The following is a 12,583-nucleotide window of genomic DNA, read 5'->3' as shown; positions in this document are numbered from 1 at the left end:
TCTTGGATGGGATGGTTGTCTTATGAGGAAGGTTGGAAAGGCGATGCTCGTGTTTGCTGGAGTTTAGAAGGGGCAACGCGATTGAAGTGTGTAAGATCTGCATGGTCTTCTCAGATGTTTCCTCTTGGCAGAGAATCTGGAACTAGGGGTTGCTATCTTAAAGTTCAGGAAGTTGCCCATTTAAAACAGGAGTGTGGCGAAACTTTCTCTGGGAGTGGAGTCTTTTGAACTCTTTTCCTGAAAATGTGGTGGAGGCAGAGTCATTGAGGTGTACAGCATGGACACAGACCCTTCGGTCCAACCCATCCATGCCGGACAGATATCCCAACCCAATCTAGTCCCACCTACCAGCACCTGGCCCATATCCCTCCAAACCCTTCCTATTCATTTACCCATCCAAATGCCTCTTAAATGTTGCAATTGCGTGAAAAAGTTGCCCCGGTAGATCTCTCTCATATTTTTCCCCCCTCACCCTAAAACTATGCCCTCTAGTTCTGGACTCACCGACCCCAGGGAAAAGACTTTGTTTATTTATCCTATCCACGCCCCTCATAATTTTGTAAACCCGTATAAGGTCACCCCTCAGCCTCCGACGCTCCAGGGAAAACAGCCCCAGCCTGTTCAGCCTCTCCCTTTGACTTAAATCCTCCAATCCTAGCAACAACATCCTCTTTAAATATTTTAAGACCGTTAGGAAGATTCCTGATGAGCTAGGGGATGAAAGGTTAATAGTAGTAGGTGGGAATGTGGTCTATCCAAATCTACTGTGATCTTAATGAACAGCAGAGCAGGCTAATTCACATACCTGATGTTCTACCAACAGTGAAAAGAAGCTGATGGTATCAGTTGGCTTTGAACTTATTTGCACCAAGTGTGACCTGCATTTTAAATTTAGATGCAACTAAATGTTCTGTCACATTGGAAAACTTTCCAGAAATCTCCACAAAGATATGCGCACATGACATTATGGTTATCAGCTGTTGAAACGTCCCAGGCATGCTGTATATCTGGTGTATTGAATTTTTCATTTGGTCATTCATAATAACATTTCTAATCATCTATTTGGTAACTGTTCATGCTTTATGCTGGAATGGAAGATCTGAAATGCTATTCTAGCTAACGACTCAAGTGTTCCAGGTTTGGTAGTGGATATGATGGCAATGTCAGTGACCTTTAGTGGAATTTATGCATTCTGTGTTCAGGACTGCACTGTATTCACTTGCCTTGCAATCCATGCATTCCCAGTTCACTGAAGAAATTGTTTAAACTGTCTCAGTGCTGTTTTTGAGCACTACCTGGGGCTTTGGGCTTGCTGAGTCTCAGTTCTCCATTACTCGAGAAGTAGAGTACAAGGGTGGTGCATATGGAGAGATATTTCAGTGCAGTCCACCTGTTCTTTGTATTCAGAAGGTAAGGGGAGAGCTATTGAGCATCTTACTTACTGCAGCTGAAACCTTAGGAACATTCATATCTGAGTCAGTTTGTTACCGCAGATCAGAAAAAGAGTGATTGTATTTCTATTGTGCAGCGGAAATTAGAAGCTGAAGTTAGTCCATCTGACTGCATGAAAGTTAACATAGCATTAATCTGAGGAGATATGAAGATTGCCATGATGAGACCGATAATGTGGAGTTAAACTATGTTCCTATTACAACATGTAAGATTTTTCTCTAAAAGTGTGCAGTTTTTACTTAAAACAACATTGTGAAGGAGGACTGGTAGGTCACTCTGGCAGTATAATCGATCTCTCATCTGACTGAATGGCTGGAACAGGCAAAAGAGGGATTAGATATCAAAGAACAACGAAAATTTACAGCCCAGGAACAGGCCCTTCGGCCCTCCAAGCCTAAGCCGAATTAAATATACCTAAGCATCTGTATTCCTCTGCTCCCCACCTACTCATGCATCTGTCCAGACGCATCTTAAATGAATCTACCGTGCCTGCCTCTAACACCTCTGCTGGCAACGCGTTCCAAACGCCCACAGCCCAGTGTAAAGTACTTGCTGCGTATATCCCCCTTTAAACTTCCCACCTCTCACCATGAAAGCATGACCTCTCGTTATTGAATCCTTCACCCTGGGAAACAGCTTGTCTCTATCCACCCTTCATGGTTTTGTAAACCTCAATCAGGTCCCTCTCAATCTCCTTTTTCCTAGTGAAAATAAACCTAACCTACTCAACCTCTCTTCATAGCTAGCACCTTTCATACCAGGCAACCTCCTCCTAAACCTTCTCTGCACCCTCTCCAAAACGTCCACATCCTTTTGGTAACGTGGTGACCAGAACTGTACACAGTATTCTAAATGCGGCCAAACCAATGTCTTGTACAATTTTAACATGACTTGCCAGCCCTTATACTGCCCCGTCCAATGAAGGCAAGCATACTATATGTCGTCTTGACCACCTATCCACCTGTGCAGCAACCTTCAGGGTACAATGGACATGCACTTCCAGATCAACATTTCCATCAACATGCCCATCAACATTTCCCAAGGCTCTTCCATTCATTGTATAATTCGCTCTAGAATTAGACTTGCCTAAATGCATCACCTCACATTTGTCTGGATTGAAAGCCATCTGCCACTTTTTCCACCCAACTCTCCAGTCTATCTATATCCTCCTTTATTCCCTGACAGTCCCTAATGCTTTCTGCTACTCCACCAATCTTTGTGTCATCTGCAAACTTTCTGATCATACCAACAGTGCCCTCTTCTAGATCATTTATGTATATTACAAACAACAGTGGCCCCAACACTGACCCCTGTGGAACACCACTGGGCACCTTTCTCCATGGCGTGGAGGATGGAATATTTGGGAGCCTCTTACTGCTGATTGGTCAGGTTATTGTGTTTGTAACAGGTGGTAGGCATTGATGTTCTTACTGCAGATTGTCTGGTAATACAAATAATTGTTGATTAAGATCAGACTTGTGTGTTGCTGCCCTGCCAGTAAAACAGTAAATTTCCAGTGAGTTGAAACTCAAAGGATCCAGCAGAAGTTTGCATTCAGAGTTTCAAGATCCCTGAGGCAGTCCCTATATAACCCAATTTGCCGACAAACAGGCAAAATTGCCGAATGACATGGCAGACCACATCAGTGCCGTGTTCCTTGCTGCAATCAGCAACACTTGGACATTTACTGAAATGTTTTGCCGTATTTGTAAGCTTTGTAGGTGTTTCACAGGAAGGCTGTGATGTCAAATTATGGTTTATCCAGTTCCCCATAATTTTATGCCCTTGGACTGCCTAACTGTGCTGTGACTGGTAGTCACGTGGCTAGCCTGCAGAACTTGTGCTAGCCCAAAGTTACAGTGCGGAACTCCAGCTTATCTCTGGAAACACCGGTCATACTAGAGAAAATATTCATGGGGTGGAACAAAACATTGTCAAGTGCAATATGAGCAGCCATGAATCCTGCTAAAGTTAAACACTCTCAACACCAGGTTATAGTCCAACACGTTTATTTGGAAGTACAAGCTTTTGGAGCACCGCTCCTTTGTCAGGTACCTGTAGAGCAGGATCATAAGAGACAGAATTTATAGCAAAAGATCACAGTGTCATGCAACTGAAATTATTTATTGAACAAACCTAGATTGTTGTTAAGTCTTTTAGCTTTTGGAACTGGTTGCAGGTTTCGGTTCATTGATATGTAAGTCTCAGAACTTTTTTCCACTTATATTCTCGAGATAACAAGGTTTTTTTATATTAAAATAAAGTGACATATCAGCTCAGACAATGCATTAAAGGTGTGAGATTAAAGTGAGTCTGTATCCCAATTTTGAATCAGATTGGTTCTGTATCCAGAGTAGGAATTTATAAAATGTTACATGGATTGACTGCTTGCATTGACTACCTGCGGATTGTGTGACCATTGAACAGTACAGACCCTTTGGCCCAAACTACAAAGAGCAGAGGCCTAAGTACAGATCCCTGCAGGACACCACTGGCCACTGACCTCCAGTCGGAGTACTTTCCATCCACTACCATTTGCTGTCTTCTTTCGGTCAGCCAATTCTGTATCCAGACAGCCAAATTTCCCTGTATCCCATACCTCCTCACTTACTGAATGAGCCTACTGTGGGAGCCTTATCAAATGCCTTACTGAAATCCATACACACCACATTCACTGCTCGCCCTTTCTCAGCTTGTCTTGCCACATTCTCAAAGAACTCAGTACGGCTTGTGAGGCATGACCTGCCCCTCTCAAAGCCATGCTGACTATCTATGTTTTTTCAAATAGTTATTAATCCTATCTCTCAGAATCGTTTCCAGTACCTTGCTTACCACAGACATAAGACTGACTAGTCTGTAATTCCCAGGGATTTCCCTATTCCCTTTCTTGAACAGAGGAACAACATTCACCTCCCTCCAATCATCCGGTACTACTCCTGTAGAGAGTGAGGATGCAAAGATTATCACCAGAGGCGCAGCAATCTCATTCCTTGCTTCCCGTAGTAACCTTGGATATATCTGGTCTGGCCCTGGGGACTTATCTATCTTGACACTTCCCAGAATTTCTAGCACTTCCACTTAATATCAGTCTGTTCACCAAAGTCCCTCTCTCTTGTGAATACTGAAGCAAAAGACTCATTTAGGGCCTCCCCTACTTCTTCAGACTCCCGGCACAAGTTCCATTCACTATCCCTAATCAGCCCATCCTCTCTGATCGTTCTCATATTCCTCACAAGTGTAGAATGCCTTTTCCCCCAATCCTTCCCACCAAGGCTTTTTCATGGCCTCTCCAAGTTTGCTGTAAATAAGGTCTGTTTAAGGTTTGGCAGTTGTTTAAAAGTGAGAAGGGAGGTGTAGGGAAGGCCTTAGCAAGGTGCTCATCCCATCGATAATGTGTTGCAGGCTGCGAAGACCATGGTGCGGTTGTTCAGCTCCTGGGAAGTACTGGACAACGAAGGGTACCCTATCAATCGCATCCAGTATTTGCCTCCTGAGGAGGTCATTATGGTTTCTATCTGTGGCACGTCCGAACTGGCAGTTGACGAGTTGAGCATCGTACCCTGTTCTTATGAGGGCATCCTTGAGCACTTTCAGGTGTCCGTCAGATTCCTCCTCATTTGAACAGATCCTCTGTATGCGGAGGGCTTGTCCGTCGGGAATGGCTATTTTAATATGTTTAGGGTGGAAGTTAGAGAAGTGAAGCATTGTGAGGTTAACTTTGGGTTTGCGGTAGAGTGAGGTGCTGAGGTGCCCATCCTTGATGGAAATGCATGTGTCCAAGAATGAGACAGATACTAAAGAGTAGTCCATGGTAAGTCTGATGGTGGGATGAAACTTGTTGATGTCACTGTGTAGTCATTTCAGTGACTCCTCGCCATGGGTCCAGAGGAAGAAAATAACAGCAATACATCTGGTGTATAGTGCTGGTTGGAGGTCCTGTGCAGAAAAGAAGTCTTGTCCAAACTTGTGCATGAAAATGTTGGCATATTGGAGTGTAACTTTGGTCCCCATGGCCATTCCATGTGACTGGATGAAGAACTGGTTGTCAAGGTGTAAACGTTGTGGTCAATTCGCCAATTCCGACGTGCTACAGCAAGAAACCGTAATGACCTTCTCAGGAGGCAGACACAGGATGCAACCGTTAGCGTACCCTTCGATGGCCAGCACTTCCGGGAGTGGAGAGACCACACCATGGTCTTCGCAGCCTGCAACACATTATCGATAAGAATGAGCACCTCGCCAAAACCTTCCCTCCACCCTCCCCAATTCTCGCCTTTAAACAACCCCGAACCTGAAACAGACCACTGTCTGCAACAAACTGCCCAGGCTTCAGGACAACATCGGCCACAACAGCATTACTACCCTGTCTTGGCAACTACTGCAAGACTTGTCAGAGTGTCGACATAGGTATCGGATCGGGGAATGGGTCTGGGTGAGTTATTCTTCAGAAGGTCGATGTGGACTTGTTGTGCCGAAGGGCCTGTTTCAATACTGTAGGGAATCTAATCTAATGCAGAGTGGCCAAGCAGAGGCTGATAGCCAAGTTCAGTACACATGAGGATATACTCAACCTTAGGTTCATGTCACACTACAGGTGACCCCCGCCAAACTATACACTCACTCTCGCTCCCGCACTCTCACTCACACCCTCATACACATACTGTCCCTCAGACACTCTCACATACATCCCTCACACTCTGTCCCTCTCACAGGCTTATACTCTGTCAGACTCACGCTCTCACACTACCAAGCAAGCACATGTATCTGTTCTCGTGCACGCTCTCTCTCTCATACATGGATACACACTCCCGTCGATGGGGTGAATTTGAATTTGCTGAATTGTAATTGCAGGTACATTCTACTTTGTTCAAAAAGCGCACAATCTGTAGGCAGTCAATCCATGTAACATTGTATAAATTCCTACTGTGGAAATAGAACCAGTCTGACTCAAGATTGGGATACAGACAGAATCTAACCTCACACCTTTAATCAATTGAGCTAAGATGTCATTTTTTAATAAAACTTTTAAGTTTATCTTGAGAACGTGACTTAAAGGAAGTTCTGGGATTTGCATAATAATGAACTGAAACCTGCAACCCATTCTAAAAGATGAAAGACTTAACAGCAATCTAGGTTTGTTTGATATATCATTTCAGTTGCATGACACTAATCTTTTGCTATAAATTCTGTGTTTTATGACCCTGCTTCACAACCATCTGATGAAGGAGCAGCGCTCCGAAAGCTAGTGCTTCCAAATAAACCTGTTGGACTATAACCTGATGCTGTGTTATTATTAACTTTGTCCACCCCAGTCCAACACCGGCACCTCCACGTCAAAGTTGAACTCAATGCTCATAACCCAAATAGCTTGAAATAATGAGCAAAACAGGAAGCAGGTAAAGCAATGGTGAGAATGAGGAGAATATTCATGCAAACAGTTCCAAGGCTGAGGGGGCTTCAGTGACATGGATCAATTGGAGAAGCTGGAACTGTTTCATGTGGAGAAGAGAAAATTGAGGTTTGTTGAAGTGCTGAGGATTGTCAGGGATCTGGAAGGCCACTGAAGAGAGAGAGAGAAACTGTTCCCATTGGTGAAAAGATCAAAAATTAGAGAATGCAGATTTAAACTAATTGGCAAAAGAGGCAATAACATCATAAGAAACCTTCACTCAGTGCCTGGTTGGGATCTAGAAGGTAATGCCTGAGGCAGGGCCGGTTGAGACTTTCAGATGAGAACTGGAATAATACCTGAAAAGGAGTTGGATGTAGGTTTAAGGGAGAAGACTGGCATGAGGTGAATTTAGAGAGTCAGTGCAGAGACAACAGGCTAAGTGGTCATCTTTGTTGGAAACATGTTTTGGTTTTATGTTGCATTTAAAGTAAGAATCAAACTAGTAAATGCAACAAAAAAACATTGATATCAGGATCTCCTTCATAACACAGACTGACCACTTAAACTTTGGCTGTAAACGTAAGCCATTCAGCCCATTAAGTCTGCTCAGCCATTCAGTGAGATCATGACTGGCCTGATAATCCTCAACTCCATATTCATACTTTTTCCCCAAAAACTCTTGATTCCCTTGCTAACTAAAAATCTGTCTAAACTAGATCCAACATTCAGTGGTGATGAGAAAATTCCACAACATTTTGCAATCATTTGAACTTTGGCTCAGATTGGATGGATGGACCAAGATTTTTGTCCGTTACTGTCTTGAACATGCTATCTGTTAGTTCCTCTGATACGGCTCGTACAAGCCAGGCAAGTTCATAATTTGTCTCGATGATGCAGCTCCAACAGATCTTGATACTACCCAGGACGAAGCAGCCCAGTTAATTGGCATTCTATTCACCACTCTCACGATTCATTCCCTTAGCCAGTGAAGCACAGTAACAACACTGTATATCATCGAAAGACTCGCAGTGCAGCAACTCCCTGAAGGCGCCTTGACTGCACCTTCCAAATCTGAGATCATTGCCATCTAGAAGGACAAGGGCAGTATTTACCATCTGCCAGTTTCTCTGTGAGCCACTCTTTGTCCTGACTTGGGAATATATTGTTGCTCCTTCAGTGTGGATGGGTCACAAATGTTGAAACTCCCTCCCTAACAGCATTGTGGATATCCACACACAGGGCTGCAGGTATTCAAGAAGGCAGCTCACCACCACCACCTACAGGGCAGTTAGGGATGGGCAATATATGCTGGCCCAGCCAAAGAGATGAACTAGGAGCTCCTGTGTAGTAGTAGTGTCCCTATCTCTGAACTAAGAGGTCTGGTTTCAAGTCATACCTGCCTGAGAGGTGTGTAAAAACAAACCTCTGAATAGGTTATTAGAAAATACCTTCAAGGAATGAAGGTACAGCCTTACATATTGTGAACCTCGAGCTTGAATTTGCCTGTACTGAGCAGTGTATATCTGGAGAGGATGTTCTCTTTTGCTTAAGCATAGAATGGGGGTCACCTTTTCAAAATGAGAATTAGCCATGACTCCCTTGAACAGTGGAGCAAGCTCAGTGGACTCAGTGACCCTTTCCTGATCCTTACTTTTGTACAGTCTTGTGGTTGAACAAGATGATGGAACCCAAGTCTTTTGTTTGGCATATTCAGCTTGACCAGCATTTTGTAGGTACAGCACATAGATGTGTCATGGAGAAGTCTATGCAATTGTATTTGTAATATTGTCCATGAGTGGCCTGGACCTAGCACCAGCAACAAATGACTGCCTCCTGTACTGAATATTCCTGTGTCTCTTTTAGTTTAGGAACTGTGTGTGGGACTTACAATACCCCATCCAAGCACTTGTCTATTAGATTTGCGATAGTAACCTGAAGGTTGGGGCTTTTAATTTGTATTCTCTGATACAGTCCTTGACTAATTATCACCAAAAGGGCCAACTTTGCAATATGGCTGGTTTAAAAAAAGGATTGATCAAGTTTTCATGGAGTCTCTCTGCAACCGTTTCTATATGGTTACTCAGACTTCTCCAAGTGGTAAATTTAGAGCAGCACCAGACTCCATGAAAAATATAGCCTGTCATATTGAGCATCAGTCTGACCATGGGGAAACAAAGGCATAGCTCTGAGAACTGGATAAACATCTCATGCCAGTTGGTTTACTAGGTTGATTATCTGAGTTAGCTAGATGTTGGATTTGTGATGGAGTGATGCCAACAGTTTGGGTTAAATTGCCATACCACGTTGGTCACCCATAATGGCCCTGCCTTCTCAACCTTGCCCTTAGCTTTCAGACATGATGATCCTCAGATTAAGCTCTCACAACCGATGACCTCGACCTGAAGACAGAGCAGCCCGAGGTCCTCTGGGACTGCAGTAGTTTCAGGCGCTGGGCATGAAGGCATGTATGCCTGGTTCTGAGCATTTACCCTGCAATCTGGACTGAAAAAGAAGCTGGCACACTGCAAACCCTGGTTTGGCTCTGAGAACTTACTTGCACTTTCTTTGAGCCAGTTTTCTGGTGGCAATCATTAAATCACAGAACCACAGAATTGTTGTAGTGCATAGGAAGGCCAGTGTGTCTGTGCCAGCCCTCCAAATGAGTATTTGACTTCGCGCTGGTGCCCTGCTTTCTGCCTGTAACTCTGTAAATATTTCCTTTTCAAACAATGCCTGAACTGAACCTGACCCCTGCACCCTCTGAGGCAGTGTGTTCCAGATGCTAGCCGCTCACTGGCGGGGGGGGGGGGGGGGAGGGAGGGGAGGGAGGGAGGAAGGAAGGAAGGAATGTTCCCATCATTTTTGCTTTCCTTTAAATTCTTTTCCAAATGAAAGCAGTTCCTCCATCTTATGTGTCCAAATCCCCTCATGGTTTTTGCTACGTCAGTCACTTCTCCTTTGAGCTTTCTCCAAGGAAAACAGTGAGGACGATAGAGTAGAGAGGTTAGAACGGAAGCTCCTCATCCCCGAGATCATTCTCCGAAACTATTTCTGCATCCTCTCCCATTTGTTCACAACCTTCCTAAAATGTGGAGTCCAAAGTGGACACGAGACTCTAGTGCTTTCTATAAGTTTGACATCACCGTACGGACCCAGAAATATATTGTTCCTGAAGATGTGATCTGTATGGACTTCAGTAAGGTGTTCGACAAGGTTTCCCATGGGAGACTGATTAGCAAGGTTGGATTTCATGGAATACAGGGAGAACTAGCCATTTGGACACAGAACTGGCTCAAAGTAAAAGATAGGGTGGTAGAGGAGGGTTGTTTTTCAGACTTGAGGCCTGTGACCAGTGGAGTGCCACAAGGATCGGTGCTGGGTCCACTACTTTTTGTCATTTATATAAATGATTTGGATGCGAGCAAAAGAGGTACAGTTAGTAAGTTTGCAGATGACACCAAAATTGGAGGTGTAGTGGACAGCGAAGAGGGTTACCTCAGATTACAACAGATCTTGATCAGATGGGCCAATAGGCTGCAAAGTGGCAGATGGAGTTTAGTTTAGATAAATACGAGGTGCTGCATTTTGGGAAAGCAAATCTTAGCAGGACATATACACTTAATGGTAAGGCCCTAAGGAACAAAGAGACTTTGGAGTGCAGGTTCATAGCTCCTTGAATGTGGTAGATAAGATAGTGAAGAGGGCGTTTGGTATGCAGGACATTGGTTAGGCCACTGTTGGAATATTGCATGCAATTCTGCTCTCCTTCCAATTGTAAAGATGTTGTGAAACTTGAAAGGGTTCAGAAAAGATTTACAAGGATGTTGTCGGGGTGGTAGATTTGAGCTACAGTGAGAGGCTAAACAGGCTGGGGCTGTTTTCCCTGGACCTTTGGAGGCTGAGGGGTGACCTCATAGAGGTTTACAAAATTATGAGAGGCATGGATAGGGTAAATAGAGAAAGTGTTTTCCCTGGGGTGGGGGAATCAGAACTAGAGGGCATAGGTTTAGGGTAAGAGGGTAAAGATATAAAAGAGACCTAAGGGGCAACTTTTTCATGCAGAGAGTGATATGTGTGTGGAATGAGCTGCCAGAGGAAGTGATGGAGGCTGGACAATTGCAACATTTAAAAGGCATTTGGATGGGTATATGAATAGGAAGGGTTTGGAAGGATATGGGCCGGGTGCTGGCAGGTGGGACTAGATTGGGTTGGGATATCTGGTCGGCATGGGTGGGTTGGACCGAAGGGTCTGTTTCCGTGCTGTACCTCTCTATGACTCTACAAGTCCTGGCACTCCCTCCCTAACAGCACTGTGGGTTTTCCTAGACTGCAAGGACTGCAGCAATTCAAGAAGGCAGCTCACTGCCATCTTCATGAGCAACTACAGATGGGCCCTGCCTGCAGCGCCCAGTTCCCATCAAGGCATTTTTTTAAAAAAGCACTTTGCGCTTGTACTTTCTGCCCCTGTTAATAATGCCTTGGATGTTGTATGCTTTATTAACTACATTTTTCACCCCTTCTGTCATTTTTCTGCATGCAAGCGCCCAAGTTCCACTCATTCTCACCTTTATTTATTAACTAGTTTGCATAGAAGATGTTTGTTAAACTGTAAAAATAGATTTCTGCTTCCCCTCTTGTTTGTGAAATAGTGCGATGAGGCCAGTGGGATTGCTGCTGAGGAATGATATGGGTTTTCAGGTTGCAACTAATTTATTTTTGGTGTTTAATGACTCTCTGAAAGGGGCCGCTGTGTGTAACTCAAACTGGCTCACTAAAAATAGCCACTAGGAAATGCATTGTTTGCTCCTGCATCTTGTGCATCATGAAATGCTTGCTAACAGGAGCTGCTATTTTGCTCAAGTCATTCTGAGCTGCCATTTTTTAATCCTGCAAGTGTGTCCAATGTTCTGCTTTGCTAATGGACCCTTCTTGCAGTTGCTGTTAAACAGGAGCAGACCTTTCAGCTCTAGGATTCAGTGAGACCAGAATGATCAGCACTTCATCTTTATGCTTCCATCCTGGTTACATACCCTTTGATCAACTTACCCAATAAAAATCCATCAATTACTAAACATTGAAATCCCCAGAATCTACAAGATTTTGTGGGAGAGAGTATGAGGGTTCCAGATTTCCACTTCTCCCAGTGAAAAAGGACGACTTGATACCATGACTGAGTGGCTTGGCTTGAATTCAAAGGGTATGTACCCTAGTTGGTGATACTGTCATCTGAGGAAAATCCTTGAATCATAAGACTTCAGTTTGATTTATTTAAGAAATACAAACTACAGGTGCTTAATCCATCATCATAATTTCACCCTTTTAGCACCGGTATCACTCTCTGGTAGATCTGCACTGTAGCCACTACATGGCCAGTACCTCATGAAGGAACATTAGTGCCCAGAACTGAAGAGTTAATTCCACTAGATTGGGCCTGACTAAGGATATAATTTTCATTTTGAATGCAAACTTGGCTCACTCTGCCCAATAATATCGATAATTGTTATCTAATCCTCCATGTTGTGCTCTGTTGGTAGTCGGATGCAGAACTGGCTCTGGATGCAGAGTTCCTCGATGTCTACAAGAACTGTAATGGCGTGATCATGATGTTTGACATCACCAAGCAGTGGTAAGCATTTCTCAGCATTCATAATAGGTGTCCATCCCATGTGAGTCTTGTGAATGTAAAACCCATTGCTTCAGATTTGACACCCTCTGGTGTTCCGACATTTAATTTAAACC

The 12,583-nt window shown here is 43.9% G+C and overlaps 1 protein-coding gene across 2 annotated transcripts in view; it reads left to right on the top strand.

The window, feature by feature from the left end:
• Positions 1 to 12,583, top strand: part of LOC122564696 (rab-like protein 6) — a 131,650-nt gene that overhangs the window by 41,348 nt on the left and 77,719 nt on the right. For both annotated transcript variants that reach the window (XM_087998582.1, XM_087998583.1), the window contains one exon: positions 12,379 to 12,470. In XM_087998582.1, coding sequence (XP_087854708.1) covers positions 12,379 to 12,470 — 92 coding nt within the window. The remainder of the gene's footprint in view (positions 1 to 12,378; positions 12,471 to 12,583) is intronic.

The sequence above is a fragment of the Chiloscyllium plagiosum genome, unplaced genomic scaffold (genome assembly GCF_037043375.1).
Source record: "Chiloscyllium plagiosum isolate Xiang-an unplaced genomic scaffold, Cpla_swu_hap1 HiC_scaffold_21, whole genome shotgun sequence".
Taxonomy (NCBI): domain Eukaryota; kingdom Metazoa; phylum Chordata; class Chondrichthyes; order Orectolobiformes; family Hemiscylliidae; genus Chiloscyllium; species Chiloscyllium plagiosum.
The sequence above is the reverse complement of the archived record's forward strand: the minus strand, read 5'-3'. Positions and strand labels throughout refer to the sequence as shown.